We start from the raw sequence: 20,874 nt of genomic DNA, 5'->3' as shown, positions 1-20,874 counted from the left end.
AGTAGACTTTGGAGCATAGAAAGTTACCAGGGATAAAGATGGGCATTACATAACAATAAAAAGGCCAAGAAGAAACAACCATCCTAAACGTGTATGCACCCAATACCACAATTTCCAATTACATGAGGCAGAATCTGTTAGATCTGAAAAGAAAAACAAAGTCTCTAATTATTGGTAAAATCTTCACTACTCTTCTTCCAGTAATCAATAGAACCAGTAGACAGAAAAACCAACAACAACAAAAAACAAACAGAAAAACTTAGCAACTAACTAGATTTTATGACATTTATATAACACTGCACTCAATAGCAGAATATACCTCCTTGCATTTGGAATATTCACCCAGCCAGATGACATCTTGGATTATAAGGCAGGTTCTAATCAATTTGACATAAAAAATAAATTTTCTGACTATAATAGATTTGAACTAGAAATCAATAACCCAAAGATAACATAAAATCGTCAGAGACTTGGAAAGGAAACAACACATTGCTAAATAATTCATGGCTCAAAGAGTAAGTCTTGAGGGGGATTAGAAAATACTTGGAACTGAATGTAAATGAGAAAGAGAGGAGTGAAAATCTTGATTTCCCAAGTGAGATTATCAATTGGGCAGTCGAGAGTTTTGTGTAGAGAGGAGCTTCCCTCTGATGAAACTGTTTCTTTTCTCATGGTTTGAAGACAGTGCTTAAAAATTTTGGTGTGAGCCACAATCATCTTGGCCATAATAGAGGAAAGCTTATGCATATTGGATTTCCTCTATCAGGTTGCTCTTTATAATGTGATACAGAGTATACATGCCAGTATAATATTACACATAGAATATTGATTTCAGAGAGAAGAAGGAGGAGGGAAGGAGGGCTAGAAACATCAATGAGAATAATTGATTGGCTGCCACCTGCATGACCCCTACAGGGGATCGAGCCCGCAACCCAGGCATGTGCCCTGTCCTGGTTGATGAGTCGACACTTAACCACACCAGCTGGGCATCTAGATAGATCTTACCCTGTAAGTCAGTGACCGAATGACTCACATTTAAGACAAGATGTTCTGGAGGAAATGAATGGATAGACAGATAATTTGCAGCATGGGTGGAGACCTTCCTATTTCCACAATCTGCTTAGGTTGGAAGAAATCCTCTGCAACTAAACCAAAGGGCTTCATCCACCCACACCCTCACTCAAAACACCAACTCCAAGAGCCAACCCTCACTGTGCAAGATTAAGTTCATCTTCACTGAGTTCAATGGATTTTCTAATTGGCAAGTTAGGTGTGGGCTCAACTTTCCATAGAATATGGTGCACTCTCATTTTCTTTCCCAAACTTCTAGTCTTTCGCCTTACAGTTGTTGGACAGTTGCTGTGCAATACCACCTAACGAGCTCCCTTTAAAACACAAGGAAATGGCCAGACTGGTGTGGCTCAGTGGTTGAGTGTCAACCTATGAACCAGGAGGTCATGATTCCATTCCTGGACAGAGCACATGCCTGGGTTGTGGGCTCGATCCTCAGTATGGGAAATCATTGATGTTTCTAACCCTCTCTCTTACTGCCTTCCTCTCTGAAATCAATAAAAAATATATTTTTTAAAATAATAAAACACAAGGAAATGCTTTGGAGTTAAACAATCACCTGGGGACTACAAAGAGTAGTGCCTGAATACACTGAAAATAAAAAGAAAAAAGGAGACTATTGACTTTTGGTCCTCTGATTCAACTATAAGACCCAGCTGCCTTTTTTTTTAATCCTTACCCAAGGATACATGTATTGATGAGGGAGGGAGGGAGAGAGAGTGAGAGAGAAAAACATTGATCAGTTTCCTCCCATACAGGTCCCAAGCAGGGATTGATCCTGAAACCTAGGTATTTGCCTGACCAGGAATGGAACCAGTAACATTTTGGTGCACAAGATGATGCTCAACCAACTGAACCATTCTGGCCAGGAACAAATATAAAGTCTTAACTACAGAAAAGATGACTCCCTTCAATCTCCGTGGAAGTCTGAAATAGTTTATCTGGTTTTTAGTTCATTGTTTCCATGGTGCCATCTCCATCTCAAAGTGACTGCAGATTAAGCTAAGTAATTTGCTGCATTTTTGTTTTTATTCAGAAGCCTTCAGTAGATCCTGATTAGAGATCAAATATGAGACGTTATGGAGAGAGGAACAAAGGCATGTTATTGTGCAATTAGAATTATCTAAGGAGATTGCTATCAAAGACTGAGGCAGGAGATTGCTATCAAAGACTGAGGCAGGTTCTAATGTAGTTACAGAAAAATTGTTACCCTTGAGATAGTATTGATTTTTAAGTAGGATTAAAACTTTTTTTAAAGTTTTTAACTTTTTCTTGGGTCTGCTACTTGGTAAAAAAATAAATTTATTCTGAAACTCTCATGCTTCTGTTAACTCAACTGAAACACTGAGAATGAAGATAAAATATAATTACTCAATTTTACAAACACACACACACACAAAATATAATTACTCAATTTTACAAACACACACACACACACACACACACACACACACACACACAGATCATAGCCTCTTGTGGAATTAGTCTCCCCAGGAACTTTTTCCGGAAGCCAAACAGTTAAAGAAAAATCTATAGATGCGGCCGAGTTCAGGAGACAATGTGACTTGCTTCCTTCTATAAAAGGAGAGCACTGGGTAAAATGTGTTCCTAGATTAGGTGCTTCACGTTTCAAAGGTAAGTTCATGGTCTTTTTCTGTTTTGTTTGAAGGTGTGTGTGTTTTTTTCTATCACAAAATTATAAATAAGTCTTTAGGAATTGAAAGCCAACTACCTGTAGAGAAACTATTTTGAAAATGAATGGACTATTTGGATGTGTTTGGACATCTGGTACTTAAAATTATAAAAATGAAAATTGTAAAATTGTAAAACTGAGTCAAAAGATATATTTTTTTAAAAAAGTTTTGCACCTGTTATGTGGTTTCGAGCCAGAAACTGAATGTAGGAATAAGCTGAAATCTGTTCAGAGATTGTGGAGAACTAAGAATACTGAGAATTCATTTGTAAACCTAGATTGTCTTTGAAGGTCTTCACTTTTATTGCACAATAACTTGGGGGCATTGTGATAAACTTCTTTTTCTGATTTTGAGTCTGTTTATGAAAAATATTTACAGAAACACAAGAGTGGGTAAAAACAGTTTGACTATTGTGAGTATATGAAGCACAGCGTTTATTCTTGTGTTATAATTATTTGCTAATTACTGTCTCATTTTCCATACGATAGACTGTGAACCTGCCTTTCGCACCCTTGCATGTCTATTGTTCCTGCCTCTCACGCTTGGGCTCTAAGAATTTTAGAAATGAAAGCTGCCTTCCAGGGTTTTCTGCTCTGTGCACACCACGTATTGGGTCCAAATGTGAAATGTGCAGCTTTTCCTCATCCCAACAATCGTTTGCTTTGCAGGACACAGAGCTTTCACACGCCTGCGGTGTAAACATTTTGTTCTGAATGCAACAACCATAGGACAGGGGGAGGATCAGAGTTGGTACCCTTTGAAACTGCCTACTGCTTGTATAAAAAGGAATTCACATGGTTGTTAGTCTTTGGATAAACTACAGAACATACGTAAGCTCAGGGAAAATACAGTAGGCGATGCTCATTTACAATGGAAAGGCTAAGGGGTTGGAGTCACCCTGACATTTTCACAGTTAGGAGTTTGCCCTCTTGGCCTGTTTACCCACCTGCACAGCCCTGCACAATTGCTTTAAAAGTGATTATTTTGGCCCTGGGTGGTTTTGCTCATTGATTAGAGCATCAACCCTCAGACCAAAGGGTCAAAGGTTTGCTTCCCAGTCAAGGGCACATACCTGAGTTGCAAGTTCAATCCTCAGCCCCATTTGGGGGGTGGGGTGGGGTCGGGGAGAATATGGAAGGCAACCAGTCAATGTGTCTCTCTTACATCAGTGGGGGTGAGAATTTTTTTTAAGTGGTCACTCTGAATTCTTGGCACTAGAACCATCTATGGGGATCCTGAGCCCCTCTTACTGGACACCCTCACCTAATGCTTTTTTCTAAGAATCTCTTCCTCCCTCCGCCTGCCTCTCCAAGGGCTCTCCAGCCTCTTCACTCAGTCCTCTCCTCCCTTGCCTCTCGGACTCACGAAACATCCACGTGTAGGTTCTTCCTCCAGCAATGCCCTCTGAGCCTGCCTTGGGTAATAAGCCTGGCGTTGGAACTGGCTTCCAGACCCATTTCTCCAGTTTTGTCTCCAGGAAATAGCACAGCCCTGTTGGCATCTTCTTCGACGAATGGAATGAGAGCTCCAGGCAGGGGCACACTCACCCACTCGTTATCACGGTGGAGGAGTCCATGACAACGGCCTGCTCTCTATCCCTGGCCAATGTTGTGTACACATAGAGGGAGCAGACTACTTGCGCCAGGTTCAGGACTGAAAAGCCACATTCAGGGTGGAGATGCTGCTCTGTGCTCAAAAGTCCTGACCTAGTCTTCCGAGTCACTGGGCATGCTTCCCAGAAAACTAGGGATTGTCCCAGAATCCCCTTACTTCCTAGAGATCAGCTCAGATGCACAGTTTGCTCCTGCAGTGAGCTTTGCGAGCATTCCCGTCCCACGGTGTTCAGGGCAGGCTCAGCAGGACGTGTTGTGTGATATTGGTTATTAGGCAATGGGAAGATGTGGCGCAGTTGTTAGGCATTGAGGCACCTCCTTCTGGGAGGTATTCCAGGTCCTTGCTGAAAAAAACTCAACAAAAACTATGTATAAATTCCCCTACCTAATAATCCTCACTACCACAACTCCAACACGCTCTCTCCTCTCTCTCCTATGCTCAAGGTTGCATATGCTAAATCTGTGACTTGCTACTTTTACTTGGAGGAGGGCTGTGGTCTACTGTGTAGTCCTGGTGCAATATCTACAGAAGCATAACGCTGCTCTCTGCAGACAATTTTGGGCAGAGTCCCTGGAATGTTTTCACAATAAGCTGACCTCCACACAAGTCAGAGGGTTCTGGGTTTTGCACCCAGCTAACGCCTGTCTGAGCACAGTCGGGTCGAATTTCTACCTCCATCTGGAGCCCAAGCTCAAATGCATGACAGCCTCCCCATAGGAACCTATACAATGTATAGGCAAATCTGGAATTACAACTAAAATACAAAATAACCTTCCTGAATAAACAACAACAAAAGTAAATAAATAATTCTTTAAAGCTTCAAACGTTTTCATTTTTTTAAAGAGTAACCATGATATCTTTAGGATAAGAGGGAAAACATGGAGAGGAGAATGAAAGGTTGATAAAAATTAGCAGAAGGTAAGAATGTGGAAAAAACTAGAGGCAAAGAAAAACCAGGTTTAACATGAGTATCAAACACAATGAAAGATCCTCCAAAACAAGAACTTATTTGTGAGAAAGATGGGGGCAGAGGGGAGCAGGTCCAGTAATAAAATGCTAACTTTGGAACACTCAGGTACTAGGCACTCAGATTCAGAACACTGGAGTTCTCAGGCTGCTCGTTTGTGTGTTTGCAGGATTTTTTTTCCCATTAAGACCTTCATATATGCTTTACCGTCTCCCCTTTTCTTTTCTTTTCTTATGAAACAGGGCAACATGAGTAAGAGAGAGAGAAGTGTGTGTCAACAAACTTGGGCCTTATTATGCAAGAATTTGCTTAGAAAATGGAGAATGAAAAGGGAGTCCTTAATGGTATGATTCAATATCTGTTTCTCTTCTTTCTTTATGATTGAAAAATGTCCATTCCTTGAGAGGTAACTCTGATTGTTTATTTCTCACCCTGAAAAAAAAGAGCAAAAAACAACACCTTTATACAATAGAAGAAATTTTTCTCAAGTTAATTTGATTACACATGCTCATCATTTGAGGTCTGAAGGCACTGAAGTTGGTCAACACCGGAGAACCCAATCAATGTTTTAGAAGTCAATAGCCACACTTTTTAAAAAAAGTATATTTTTTATTCAGAGAGGAAGGGAAAGAGAGAGAAAGATAGAAACATCAATGATGAGAGCAAATCATTGATTGGCTGCCTCTTTTGCGCCCCCCCACTGAGGATCAAGCCTGCAAACCAGGCACGTGTGCTGACCAGGAATCAACCCTGTGAACTCCTGGTTCATAGCCCGATGCTGAACCACTGAGCCAAAATAGCTGGGCAATGGTCACACTTTTTACCAGTGTTCCCACGCATAGATCCTTGGGTTAGGATACTGGTATTCTGAAGATGTAGTAAACAAATCAACCCACAGAAATAGTAATTGACACTTTTATATTTAAAAAAAAATCATTATCTTCAAAATTAGTGGATAATTTGGAAATGTGATCAGTGCCAAGAAGAAAATTAGTATTAGAACTTATAATTTTACCATATAACAAAGATTCTGGGTAAACTTTGATATTTAAAAAAAGAAAATCAGATAGTCTTAGCTAAGTAGCACTTTTCACTAAGGAGGGATTTTACTGTATATCTATTGTGAAATTTTTTCTACAATCATGCCTTTAGGGAATAGAGTGATTTCTTGTTGGTAGTGGTTAAGTGACTAGTATTGATAACTAACAAGATAGTGTTTCTCAGGTTGCCAACAGGCTCTTGAGTTTCCAATACTAGAATCTTGGCATGTAACCAATACATTACCATTAATTGTGCAATGCCTTACAACTGTCTCTTATAACACATATACTTTCAGCAGAAGCAAATACAGGCATACTTCGGAAGTATGCGGGTTCAGTTGCAGGCCTCCGTAATAAAGTGAGGATCGCAATAAAGCTCTTGGTAATCTTTCTGCTGGTGGAAAGTCTTGCCATCAACTTGGAAAAATGCACCATCTGTGAAGTGCAGTAAAGCAGAGCGCAATAAAATGAGATCTGCCTGCACAGCATGAGTAGATCACCACAGTACTATCAGCTGATAACTTACAATAGCTTGCCACTTTTGCCTCTCATATTGGCATGATCCGTGCATGCATTACACTGGCGTTGTGGATCAAAACATTTAAATTCCTAGTAAGCCCTAGCTGGTTTGGCTCAGTGGGTAGAGTATCGCCTGAGGACAAAAGTGTCCCGGGTTCAATCCTGTCAAGGGCACAGAGCTTGGCTGCAGGTTCCTCCCCGGCCTGGGCCCTGTAGAGCTCAGGCAGGAGGCAACCAATTAATGTGTTTCTCTCACATCAGTGTTTCTCTCTGTCTTTCCCTCTCTCTTCCACTCTCCCTAAAAATCAATGGAAAAATGTCCTTGGGTGAGGATTAACAACAACAATAAAATACACAAACAAAACAAATAAACTCCTAGTAATAGCTCATTTATTACTGATACTGCTAAAATTTGTACTGTCCATATTGAAAATGGTTCAGAATGTGTGCTATATTGAAATGAGATAAGTGAATAAGACAAACTGTATGACCCAATGATTGTGGGTGGCTTATTTGAGATCATAATTTTCTTTCTTTTTCCTTTGCATTGTGTAGGAATGGTTGAGCTTATTGCTCCTACTGCTTTCTTGGTATATACATCCTATTAGTCATGAAGCCACTGATTTTTCTTCACTGCCTACCATGGACCTGGGACGGGTAGATTCATTTAACCTATCTACATATACAATTGCATACATACCTCTCACCAATATAACCCAACAGATAATGAAAAAAGTTGCCTTGGCCTCCTTGATAAATGGTGAGTTTTCTAGAAATCTAAGAGGGATTTCTAATGTCAATAGTTGGTTCATTTGACTGCAGGTGTGTGCATTTAATTTGTATTTTTGTTCATAACTATATCAGTTGTCACCATTTCTAGGTAATGAGAGATGTGAATGTATTTTCCCTTTCCAGAGCATAAGAGGCCATATCTAAGTCAAAACTATGAATGTATTTCTTGCCAAGCAAGGGATTACCACTTGCAGTGTGCAGTCTTTCAACAAAGAAATCGGCTGATGTTGTGTAGGTTTTGGGGAAGCATGGGATACACAAATGGGTAGATGTTGAAAAGGAGGAGTGTTTAGCGATTTGTTGACTTGTAGCTGTGGAAGCTTTGTTACTGGAATGAGACAATTGCTCTAGTATTTGCTTATTAGTATATCCAAAAAACAACTAGTCTTTTCTCCTCTTAAATTTGATTATAGGAATATTATTCTCACCTTTCAATACCAAAATGATTATCTAACTATATTTGAAGATTCTGTTGAAGAGTATTCTGCCTTTCAGTTGTTCACCCTTTTATGGTGAGGTACTTATCAATGAAAAATAAGATGAGCATTCTTACTGTCAAGACCGTGTCTGCAATAATTTCCTGAAATTTGAGGAGAAGCAGCCTAGAGCAGAGGCAAGAGAACTGGACATAGAGTCAGAGAGCATTTGACGAAAGTAGTTCTGTGTTATGTCTATAGAACGTTTTACAAGTCATCAACTTCTCTGAGTCTCACCACCATATTTAAAATAGAGTTAACAGTATTATATTTTTCATGAATATTCCAGTTGAGAATGAGGGACTTCCAATTCATCTTGTGGTAAGGAAAAGGGGCATCTTTTGTGCCGCTTAAGGAAAAAGAGTATCAAAGCACAGCTGGATAAGTGAGTGTCAACAGCAGAGGGAGAAATATGTGTCTACTTCTCTGGTCAATAGCAATGTGTGCTGCCTTCATTCACAGGTAGGCTCCCCCCAAAATCCCCCCAAAAGACGCAGAGTTAGTCTTCAGAATCTCCCGTGTTAGCCCTACCGCATAAACAGATCTTTCCCAACAGTTCTAAATAATTTTGGAAATTATACTCATGAAACAATGGTCTTCTTCAGATTAGTCTGGATCTTGGTCCATCAGGAACTAATTTCATTGGATAGGGAGAGAAAAGTATTGTCATTGTCCATCGGATGGGTTTCCAGATCCCCCTGTGAACCACATCCAAACCACAGGATGTGTGAATTGAAGAAGGGCAGTATCATAGATAAATGTTAAGGTGTTTATTAGAATGAGGACTGGATGTCAGGTAATTAAAGCAGCTGTTTTATTTTTTTACAAATAGAAACGCACACTTCAAAGGGGAGTCTATGGTGATTGCCCCATAAATGTGAATTGAGTTATAATTTGACAGTGGCTTACTGCTTGCACAACTTTGTGACTATCCTGGAAATCATGAAATTGCACAGTTTAAAAGGATGACTTTTATGAAACTAAATCTCAAATTTTTTAAAAAAAGAATAGAAAAACATGACTTGGGAGGGACTCAGTATTAATTTCAGGCACCATAATTCTCTACCAACAGTTTATTATTATAAACTAGTTGCCCATTGCGCAATATTGCGCAGTAGGCTGCCCACTGCTTCCACGGGAGCTGGCAGGAACTGCAGTGCACCGCCAGGAGCTGCGAAGCTTCCACCAGAGGCAGGAGGGAGCTGCGCTGATTCCATGGGAGGTGGGAGGGAGTCAAGTCACTTCTGCTGGAGCATGGAGGGACTCCTGCAGATTCCGTGGGAGGCGGAAGGGACTAGCACTGCTTCTGTGGGAGGCAGGCCCGCCATCTCCTCTCTGGGCCTGCGCTCAGCTGTGGAGGCTGCAGGCCAGCCCCCTGTCCGTGTCTGTGTCCGTGTCTGTGTCTGTGTCTGTGTCTGTTTCGGCCAGAGCTGCCTCCAAGCCTTTGCCCAGCTGGAGCTGCCTCCAAGCCTTCCCTATCAGGATCACAGGCCACAGGCAAGGTGGCTTCTGGGTCCCGGGGGTGCCGCCTTGCTTGGTGCTCAGCTTTCCGATTGTGGTCACCGGCTGGGGACAGGCAAAGGTGCCCTGGTTCTCTGATCCAGAGCCAGGGGGCAGGGCAAAGGCGGCCACCAGGGCAGTCTCTTGCCTGCCACCTGTGTTTCCCATCATCGTTCCTCGGTCCTTCCCCTTTCGCCTCCCATCATTGCACCTAGAAATGCAAATTAACCGCCATCTTTCTTGGCAGTTAATTTGCATATCGCCCTGATTAGCCAATGGGAAGCAGAGTGAAGGTACAGTCAATTACCCTGTTTGTCTTTTATTAGATAGGAGGCAACCTGACTTGCTCCACCCAGTCACTGGAAGTTATAGAATTAATGTCTCTTCTTTTTGTCAGCATCTGTGCATAATTCCACTCTGGCCCCAGTAACCATTCATTTTGTGTTTGGATTCTGACTCCGTATCTGAACTCGTTATCCAGAAGTCCACCCGCTCTGCAGTCTGTATTCATGACTGCACATCCCAGATTATGTAGACTTTTCTTTCCTGTCCTTGCTTCCCTGCACACAGGCCAGGAGGGTGTGTGTAGACCTCCCTAGCTTTCCCATGGTACCGCATGGAACATCACACCATTAGTTCCACTTGAATCTGAATGTCTACACTGTGCATCTTGCCTGCAAACACTGAATCTGCTTTTGATTCAAGATCTTAACTTGATCTGCCTGACAAACTGAGGCCTACTCTTCCTGTCTACTCTGAGATGGGTTAGTTCCTACCCTGTTTCACAGTGTCCTCCTAGGGGTCCCAATGACATGAACATGTGCTTCTCAACAACACCTTTGTTAAAAGTCACAGGCAATTGCAATAATAAATATTCATTAAATGACTATTGTGTGCTAGATCTTTACATGGAGTTTGTCTTCACAATGAATGTGTTATTATCTTTATTTTACAATAAGGTCATTTACAATAATGATAATAAATATTCATGAAATGCTACTATGTGCTAGATTTTTACACTTTATTCTATAATAATAGAATATTATTCTGTAATATTAATGGTATTATTCTTTATTATATTTATCTGTACTATGTCTAATATTCTGTACTAATAATAATTGATATTAAGTTTATTTTACAAATATGGAAGTTGATTGAAAAATGTTAAGGGACTTACTCATGATTATAACACATTTAATGAAAAATATTATCCCAGGGGGAACAATGTTAATTCTATCAAAATACATGCTACCTCCACTTTGATCTTTGACATTCCCACCCCAATCCAGAACTTTTCTTCCATTTCTTCTCATTTTTCAGTCTTACTGAAGCATCTATATGGCATTGAACACAATTTTAGCAAAAAAGATTATTTTAGTGATATCAACATAAGCACTCATATAGTTTTTGTTTTAACTCTTTTTTTCAGCATATTAACCATACTATGAGGATTGCTCAAGAAAAATGAAGTTGCATAGTTATTTCCACCTGATATAAACCAGTACCTAATTGTCATATACATATATAAAATTTTAGATTTATTGTAATGCTAATTCTAGATTTATTGTAATGCTCATTCTTCTGTGAGTGGTTTAATTAATATGGTATATTATACATAATTAAAACTGGTTCAATAATTCCAACATATGAAAATAATTTTTATGTATGTCTTCTGATTATACACTCTCTGGATAAAATTATAGAAATGTCTGTCCCATGAGCCAGCATGGCTCAGTGGTTGAGCATCAACCTATGAAGCAGGAGGTCACAGTTCGCCTCCCAGGTCAGGGCACATGCCCGGGTTGTGGGTTCAATCTCCAGTGTGAGACATGAAGGAGGCAGCTGATCCATGATTCTCTCTCATCATTGATGTTTTTTTCTCTCTCCCTCTCCCTTCCTCTCTGAAATCAATAAAAAATATATTTTTAAGTAGAAATGTCTGTACCCAACTTTGTGCCTGACTTACTCCAAATTGATATTTGATTTAATTTTATTTCCATAAAGAACTTTAGTAAAAGTAATTGAATGTGAAACCTGAAGTTAGTCTCCTAATATTATCTGTAATAACAAAAGTGTAATATGCTAATTAGACCAGACGTCCTTCCGGCTGACCTTCCAGACGAAACCGGGGCTCCAAGGGAAGCCCAGGTCCCCAGTGCCTGCAGCTAGCCAGAGAGAAGTCCAGGTCCTGGGTGCAAGAGGGAAGCACATGCTAGCAGCCGGGTGAAGAAAGGCCTACTCTTGCATGAATTTCATTCACTGGGTCTCTAGTTAATTATATTTTTTTCTTATAATGGCAGAGACAGACGTCTTGGGACTGTCTGATGAAGAAAGTATTGAAGAATTAAGGGAAAATTCTCCTAGGGAAGTAGTAGTAGTCATCTTTACTAATATATCCTCATATAATTTGGAATTCTCATGGTATAAACCAGTTTCAATAAGGAAGGAACACAGACACCATACAGGTAACTTTCTAGCCATACAATTCCACTACTTTCTATTTAATTTATGTCATAAGGCATATGTGTGAATAGCTGTTAGTGCAGTGAATTTTAAAATCTTTATCTGCGAAGGTGATGTCAACAGGCCAATGAACACATTTCAAAAATGTACAGTGATTTTGAGGTACATTAACATACTATATTATATTGTAGTTTTATATATATATATACTTATATTTACATATGTATAGATATATATGCATGTATACATATATTATATGATTATAATTGATTGCAGATATGAATTCTGCCCAGATTTCTTCAGAAACGTATTGTATTTCAATCAAAATCATAATGGATATTTAAAAATAAATTGATATATTTTTCTTGAATATACCTCTCAAAAGGGCACAGAATAGCCAAGATGCTCTTTAGAAAAGAATGAAGTTACAAGTAATTAAAACTGTGCTGCTACCATAGTAATAGACAGGTAGATCAGTGAAGCAGAAGAGAGAGCCCTGGAAAGTTTTCACATAGACCTAAAAACTAACATATGGCTCAGAAGACATTGCAGGTCAGTCAGTGTGAGGAAAATTGTCTTTCCATAAAGAACATAATGAAATTATTTCACATGAAATGACAATTCCAGATGAAAAATTAAATGAGAAAAAAACATGCCTCTAAACCTTTCAGAAGTCAATATAGGACAATGTCTTTATAACTGTGGGATAGAAAATAATTTCTTAAACAAAACAGTTATACATTGTTCCCTTAAAGCTCATTGTTATGAAACATATCGGGAAGATATTGACTGTGGAATTACAACACCCTGGAAGGAAGGCTTTGTGGCTCTTCAAGCTGCCATTAATGCTGCTATTATAGAAGTGAGTACAAAAATGTCCAATGAAAACTAGTGTTCAATGCAGATTAATGGTATTAGAAGCATCAAAAGTTTCATCAGCTCTGGTCCATGCAGCTCAGTTGATTGGAGTGTCGTCCTGTGCACCAAAAGGTCACAGGATCGATTCTGGTCGGGGCACATACCTAGGTTGCGGGTTCCATCCCTGGTTGGAATGTACAGGAGGCAATGTTTCTCTCTCTCTCTCTCTCCTTCTGCCTTCGTCTCTCTCTCTCAAATCAATTTTTTAAAGTTTCATCAAAGAAAATATAAATCAACTAGAGGCCTGGTGCACGAAATTCATGCGGGGGGGGGGGGTCCATCAGCCCAGCCTGCACCTTCTCCAATCTGAGATCCCTCTTACAATCCAGGACTGCTGGCTCCCAACCACTTGCGTGCCTGCCAGCCTGAACACCCCTTAACCAAGCCCCTGCCAGCCTGATCGATGCCTAAATGCTTCCCTGCACCCCCGATTGCCCCCAACTGACCTCCTCTGCAATCCTGATTGCTCCCAACTGCCCTCCCCTGCAAGCCTGGTCCCCCCCCCCCCCCCACTGCGCTCCCCTGCTGGCCTGGCCGCCTCATCCTGCCCTCCCCTGCCAGCCGGGTCACCCCTAACTGCCCTCCCCTGCTGGCCTGATTACCCCCAACTGCCCTCCCCTGCTGACCTTGTCATCCTCAACTGCCTTCCCCTGCTGGCCCAGACACCCCTAACTGCCCTCCCCTGCTGGCATGGTTGCCCCTAACTGCCCTCCCCTGCAGGCCTGGTCCCCCCCACAACTGCCTTCCCTGCTGACCTGGTTTCCCCTAACTGCTCTCTCCTGTTGGCCTGATGGCCCATGCAAAGCTCCCCTGCCACCCATCATGTGGTGGCCTCTTGTGACCACATGGGGGTGGCCATATTTGACCACATGGGGGCGGCCATCTTGTGCAAGGGTGTGAGGTTCAATTTGCATATAACCTCTTTATTATATAGGATAGACTTTTCTTTCATTTACTCAGCGGTTTCTTTACAACAAAATTTACTTGAGATGCCATATGCCATGGAGGATATGTATAAATAGAAGAGAAATTTTCTCCTCAGAGAAGACACCTTCTCAGTAAGCCAGGCATAGAATTAATTTCTTACAAGAGGAGAAGTAGGCTGTCATGCAGGTGTTCACAAAATCCTTCCAGGTAAATGAGCACAAGCATCTCTGCCTAGGATGCCCTGGCAGAATGCCTCATTGAAATGACATTTCACCCTGAAGCTTGAGGGAAGAGGTTTGCTGAATAGATAATGCCATAAAGACATTACAAGCAAATCATCAGGCAAGGTTAGGCAGGGAGGCGATAAAGCACATAGCAAATTTGGGGAAATGTGTGCAGTTCAGGATGCCTGGAGTGGAGGCTCCAAGCAGGCCAGTGGCGGAACAGGGAAGTGAAAAGTTGGGCTAGCATCAGCTCCACACAGACCCATTACGTGTTCATAGTAAAAGAGATGATTGAAAGAAAACGGAGCCTGTCATCCATGAATATACAAGTCACTGTCTTTCTTCAGATCACAACAAATCACTCAGTGATGGAGGAATTGATGTCAGTTACTGGAAAAAATATGAAGATTCATCCCTTCGTGAGTCAAGGAGGGACAACCATGGATATCTACCTTTTATTCTTCCTTATTTCCTTTTCCCCATTCATTTATTATGCCTCTGTTAATGTTACAAGAGAGAGGAAAAGGATGAAGGGTTTGATGACAATGATGGGTCTTCGACATTCAGCATTCTGGTGAGTCAAGTGTACCAATAAATAAAGGTAGGAGTTTAGGGAAAGTGGACTTCATTATGCAAATGTAATGACTTTCTACCTTTTTTCCTATGAATGGGATACATTGTCCTTAGTGGAATGCTTGTGAGGCTGAGGTTAGGGGTTAATATGCATGTAGAAGAGAGAATATCAGGTTTGGGTTTTTGGGGAGATTGCAAAGCAGGGGTCCTGGGGGATGGCCACTGAGTCTACAGGAAAGAGTGTGGTAGAAGTGATAAATGACAATGCCTAGGCCAGAAGGGGAATGCAAGCCAGGGTGAGGCTGAAAGGGGAAAAAAAGAGGTCAGGGATCAGAAGCCCTTTTGGAGATCAGGTATGATGGATATACTTGAGGGAGCAAACTGGCAGAACAGGATGGTATATAGGGGCTGAGTAATTGGAATTTAAAATGTCACAAGTTGAGCTCTTCCAGGTATGTTTGAATCCGCCGTAGTTCCTTTCCAATGGAACACGAAATACTAAAATAACATTTTGTTTCCACATTAGGCTCTCCTGGGGTTTGCTCTATGCTGGTTTCATCTTCATCGCTACCCTTTTATTGGTGCTTATTATAAAATCTATCCAATTTGTCATTTGGACTGGCTTCATGGTGGTCTTCACTCTCTTTTTCCTCTATGGATTGTCTTTGGTGAGTTGGTGAATTACACTTTTTCTCATCTGACAAGATTAAGTGTTGGTTTTCAAATAGGTTGTTGTTTACATATCCCTCTTCTTCTCTGCCTGCTCTGTTTGCATGGAAGTCTGTAGACTGGTATTTGACCTGTAATGCCAGTTTTTACTGCAAATTTCAGATCATCTTTTTGTATTTTATACATAGACTATTAATATAATGCTAGTTTTATATATTCAATTTCTTATGTTATTCTGTTAGGAATAATTTATAGAGAAACATAAACCAACCTAGTCTTCTCTCCCTGTAGATAGCTTTGGCTTTTCTAATGAGCGTCTTGATAAAGAAACCATTCCTCACTGGCCTGGTCATGTCCCTTCTCACTGTCTTTTGGGGGAGTCTAGGATTCACGGTCTTGTACAGGCATCTTCCTGCATCCTTGGAGTGGATATTGGGTTTTCTCAGCCCCTTTGCCTTCATGCTCGGAATGACCCAGGTGAGAAGCCATCTAATTACTTATTAATGGCATTTGTGAACTATCTTTCTTCTCTGGGATTTTGTTTTTGGTATCACATTATTTACTCTATTAAAAATCAAACACGGACATCTGAAATTTTTGTTACATTTGCTATGCAAACATAGATAAGTGTCTACACACTGCATCCTAGTGAGATTAGGCATAATAATTACCTTAAACACAACAATTAGAGTGCTCTATGCACTGAGTTATAGGAGCAACTCAAATCTCAGAACACGAGACTATAAAATAAAATAAATTATATTTCAATGAAAAATAAACTATTATTTTGCTGTGTATGAACCCTATGTTTGTCTCCTCTCTGGAATTTAACTGTCTGTAGTCATTTCTATGCTCAGTATTGTATGGTATAAAATCCTAATAAAGACTATTTGTGAGGTTTTAAAAGCTTTTGCAGCACTTAGTCCAGTAAAATAAACCATAGGTGAGTGAAAAAATGGAAGGCCAATATATAATTCTTGGAGTGTTATTTTTGGCAGCTAATTAAATATGGACAAGATGTCACAAATCTAATACTAAATAAATCTTCCAGTTCATATTTTGACTTAGTAATTGAACAGCACGCATGATTGTAGAAACCATTCAAGAAAAGTCAAAGTTAAAAACACCTTAAAAATGCATTTAGTAAATTACATTTCTGTTCATAAAATGTCAATTCTCTTGATCTGATTCTCTCATTGAACTTACTTTGCCATTCTTCCAATTAATGGTCATGTCACTCATTACAGGTCCGTTATTTAGTGCTGAACACAAGGACTGCTTGTTATAAAGCACTCATTATCTTGAACATATAGACCAGCCCACTCGTTCTTCTTCAACACACCAGCGATCTTTCCAAGAGCATGAATTCTCTCTCAGGAGACATTTTCAAAGAACACCACACCTTCCTTCCATGTTCTATTTGGGAAAGATTTATTGAAGGCAGATCTCAAATGCCATCTTTTCCCATACTCCTCTACCTCCTCCTAACACTCCCATTTCATTGGGAACATATTTTAAAACTTGCATTGTAGTTGTTCTCATGCGCATGCTTTCCAATAGATTTGAGAGTAGAGTAGTCAGTTTTATTGAACTTTGTATTCCCGATATGGGGCAAAGAGTAGGTTATTTTATTTTTTATGCTAAACCTGTTTTAACATTTATGATAAGCCTAATTTCCCTTAATTAATTTCCTTTTAATTTTCAGCTTTTACGTGTGGACAATGATGTGAATTCCAATGCATTTCCTGCTTTTTCAAACTACTCAAGTCAAACAATAGCAGCACATTTTATGTTGGCTTTTGATATTTTCCTCTACCTGGCATTGACGATTTATTTTGAAAAAATTTTGCCAAGTGAGTAGTGATACGATTAAAATCAAACACCACTTAAATAATTTCATTTCCTAAAACGAGTCTCCTAACACGTGCGGTTTTTATTTAAAGAACTATCTTGTGCATCAAGGTCATTGAAGTCAACAAGGTTATTGCCAGTGACCAAATCAGTTCTTTATTTCTCTCTGGCTGTTTTGACTGGTCAGAACTAAAGCCTAAATTTTGCTTATAGAATGATGAGCCTTTGTCTGAACTTCACCCTACTCTGTGTGTGGCTTGTTTCTTTTTTAAGAGATGTTAAGATGCTAGTTCCTAAGTGGGTCTGGCTAGGTACTTAGTCATGGAAATTTATAGCTGCTTTGTCTAACTATTTAGCTCAGTGGTTCTGAGCCCTGGCTGTACATCAGAACCACCTGGGGAACTTGAAAAACCTTCTAAGCCCAGCTCAACTCCCAGAGATTCTAATTCATTTTATCAGTGGTGGGACCAGGGCACCACTATTTCAAAAAGACCTCTGCATAGTTTCACAATAGGAAAGTCAATAGGTGATCAATCCTCATTTTTATCAACCTGCAACACAAAAGAATATGAGTGCCACAAAAGCAGGGCTCTGTTTTGTTCCCAGATAAACCCCAAGCACCCACCTCAGTGCCTGGTGCATGCCAGGGACTTAGTAAGTACTTGCAGCTGAAATACTGCTGCATTTTTCCTTCCTCCTTTTCTAATGAAAGGCAGGGGCTGTGTCACCTCTGCATTTCCCATTCAAAACAGAACACCAAGGGCCTTTATTATACATTTAATCCATTTATATATTTGAGTATATATCCAAAGGAAATAAAATCACTATCTCAAAGAGATCTGTACTCCCATGGTCATTGAAATATTATTCAGAGTAGCCAAGATATGGATTTGGAAACAACCTAAGTGTTCATCAGTGGGTGAATAGATAAAGAAAATGTGCTGTCTGTATGTCTGTCTATCTATCTATCTATCTATCTATCTATCTATCTATCTACCATGCAATATTATCCAGCCTTAAAAAAAAAAGAAAGAAATGCTGCCATTTACAGCAACATGGGTGGATGAGCGCAGAGGGCATTATGCTAAGTGAAATAAACCAGACACAGAAAGACAAATACATGGAATCTAAAAAATGTCAAACTAACAGTAACAGAGAGTCAAATGCTGGTTACCAGGGTTTGGGGACAGGGGTGAGTGGAGAAAGGAGAGATGTTGGTTAAGGGGTACACGTTTTTATTTATAAGATGAAGTTCTGGAGATCTAATGTACATTACGGTAACTATAGTTAGTAATAATGTATTGTATGCTTGACATTTGCTAAGATAGATCTCAAGTGTCCTTACCACACACACATACACACATACACACACACACACACACACACACACACACACTTAGAGAAATAGAAACCATGTGAAGTGATGGATATGTTAATTAGCTTGATGATGGTAATTTTTTTCAGGTTTCTCTGCTTTATTTATTTTTAATATAGTTTTTATTGTTGAAAGTATTACAAATAGCTCCCTTTTACCCCCTTTTGACCTCCCCATTCTTTATCTCCCCCCTATTCTCTTTCCACCCCCAAATTCATTATTTATCAAAACATCACATTGAACACCTTAAATATATATATAATTTTTATTTGTTGATTGTATTTCAGTAAGGCTGGAAAAATTATGAAAGTCACTAGTGGCATAAACACACAGAGTGGGTAAAAATGACACCAGTGAGTAAACACAGGTAGGAAGGGAAGAAGGGAAGGGAGTGAGACTGAAGATGCATAGCGAGGTCTTGAAGCAGTGACTTAAATGTGCTGTTTTAGGTAATCCCTCAAGAACAATAACTACCTCTGCCTTCTAGAAGAGCCCAGAAAAATAGATGTCAGGATCTACACTTTTGGCTCATACATTTATTATAGAGTTGGAATGAGTTGTACCATCCATTCATTAAGACTGAATTTAGCCTGGTGTGGCTCAGTGGTTGAATGTCAACCCATGAACCAAGAGGTCACTGGTTTGATTCCCTGTCAGGGCATTTGGCTGAGTTGTGGGCTTGAACCCCAGTAGCGGGCCTGTAGGAGGCAGCTGATTGATGTTTCTCTCCCATCAATGTTTCTATCTCTCCCTCTCCCCCCTCCCACTCTCTCTCTCTCTCTCTCAAAAAAAAAAAAAAGACTGAGTTTAATCCTGAATTTAAACAAGTTGACTTTGTTAGAAATTCTTTTAAAGATAAGAAGTATCAATGTGAGAAAGGAAAATTAACTAGATAAAATGATAGAATCATGTATTAATAAATCTCATGGCAGAATGTATTCAATTAAGCTACATGCTTTTATTTGCTAGGCTTCCTAATCCAGGGGAAAAGATGGGTACTAACTAATAATATACCTACGACAGGTATGTAGGGAGTGGTCGGAATATATTTATTGTGTGGATGAATGCCTGAACATGTGAAAAATACACAGAAGTTTGAAAACCCATCAATCTTACAGTGGAAGCCAGTTGCAGAATATTAGAGAAAAATAATTCTTCCATTTCATAATGTCCATTAACATGTCAGAAAACAGAAGTGATAATTAAGTGCAAATGTACTGTGGATTCATTTCTAGAAAAAGGTTCATGGATAATGCATTCTTAATGCAGATCATAAATTTGCTTCAGAGGAATGTTAGATTTGGAGTTGAGATAAGGCATAAATACAGATTAGCTTTTGAAATTCCACTCTGTGTCCTTTTGCCACAGTCTCCCCAATCTGTCACTTATTTTTATTAAATCCTAATCAAACTTCTCTTGCAATATTTGTTGATTTATATGCAATAGTTAGTCCTCAAGTCTTCCTCCTTTGCCAGTGTTGATAGAGTTCAGCATGTCCGACCTATCTTGCATTTGTCTTGCAGTATCTGATGTTCTTGAGGTTAAGAAGAGTCTTAACATTTATTTAAGTTCCTCCAGAATTTTTAAAGTCACAGCTTCAGTTCTTCCCAGAGGAAAAATAATTATAATAGAGAGAGACATCTTAGTGGTCTTTTCTCTCCTTAAGAAGCGACATATATCCAAACATGTATTTTTTTGTGTTGACCATGTTTCAAGTTTATTGGCAGAAAGGTTGCATTGCTATGCTGCATTGGGGTGACTCTCTCCCTTAACGTGGTGATTGACCCAGAATTTGTCTCCTGGCCATATAGATGAATATGAACACCAATACTCACCCTTGTTTTTCCTGAAGTCCTCATTTTGGTCACGACAACGTAATGCTGATCATGTGGCCCTTGAAGATGAAATATATTCTGATCCTTCATCTAATGACTCTTTTGAACCAGTGTCTCCAGAATTCCATGGGAAAGAAGCCATCAGGTAACAAGGATGCAGATGGAGAACAGGCCAAAGAATGAGGAGCTAGTAGTTCACACCTGAGAGAAGCCAAGTTCTCTCTAGTGCCCTATCGGTGGCTCCCATCGAACCTCCTCCATGCTACATTCATCACTTCCCACTTCAAGCTGAAAAAAAATTCCTTTACCTTTTTTTGTCTCATATTATTGACATTTACATTAAATACAAACTGAGATTTCACCCAC

The 20,874-nt window shown here is 39.8% G+C and overlaps 1 protein-coding gene across 1 annotated transcript in view; it reads left to right on the top strand.

Annotated features, from left to right (window-relative positions):
• The first annotated feature begins 3,159 nt into the window (after positions 1 to 3,159).
• The window catches only part of LOC102421357 (ATP-binding cassette sub-family A member 8-like), a 37,667-nt gene continuing 19,952 nt past the window's right edge, over positions 3,160 to 20,874 (top strand). The window contains exons 1-10 of the mRNA XM_023748359.1: positions 3,160 to 3,177; positions 5,589 to 5,690; positions 7,461 to 7,665; positions 11,974 to 12,138; positions 12,892 to 12,998; positions 14,553 to 14,779; positions 15,305 to 15,446; positions 15,739 to 15,924; positions 17,153 to 17,300; positions 20,485 to 20,653. Of these exons, the coding sequence (XP_023604127.1) occupies positions 5,595 to 5,690; positions 7,461 to 7,665; positions 11,974 to 12,138; positions 12,892 to 12,998; positions 14,553 to 14,779; positions 15,305 to 15,446; positions 15,739 to 15,924; positions 17,153 to 17,300; positions 20,485 to 20,653 (1,445 nt within the window). The 5' untranslated portion in view covers positions 3,160 to 3,177; positions 5,589 to 5,594. The remainder of the gene's footprint in view (positions 3,178 to 5,588; positions 5,691 to 7,460; positions 7,666 to 11,973; positions 12,139 to 12,891; positions 12,999 to 14,552; positions 14,780 to 15,304; positions 15,447 to 15,738; positions 15,925 to 17,152; positions 17,301 to 20,484; positions 20,654 to 20,874) is intronic.

This window comes from Myotis lucifugus, unplaced genomic scaffold (assembly GCF_000147115.1).
Source record: "Myotis lucifugus unplaced genomic scaffold, Myoluc2.0 scaffold_1308, whole genome shotgun sequence".
NCBI classification, from domain to species: domain Eukaryota; kingdom Metazoa; phylum Chordata; class Mammalia; order Chiroptera; family Vespertilionidae; genus Myotis; species Myotis lucifugus.
Note: the sequence above shows the minus strand (reverse complement) of the source record. Positions and strands in the feature narration are given on the sequence as shown.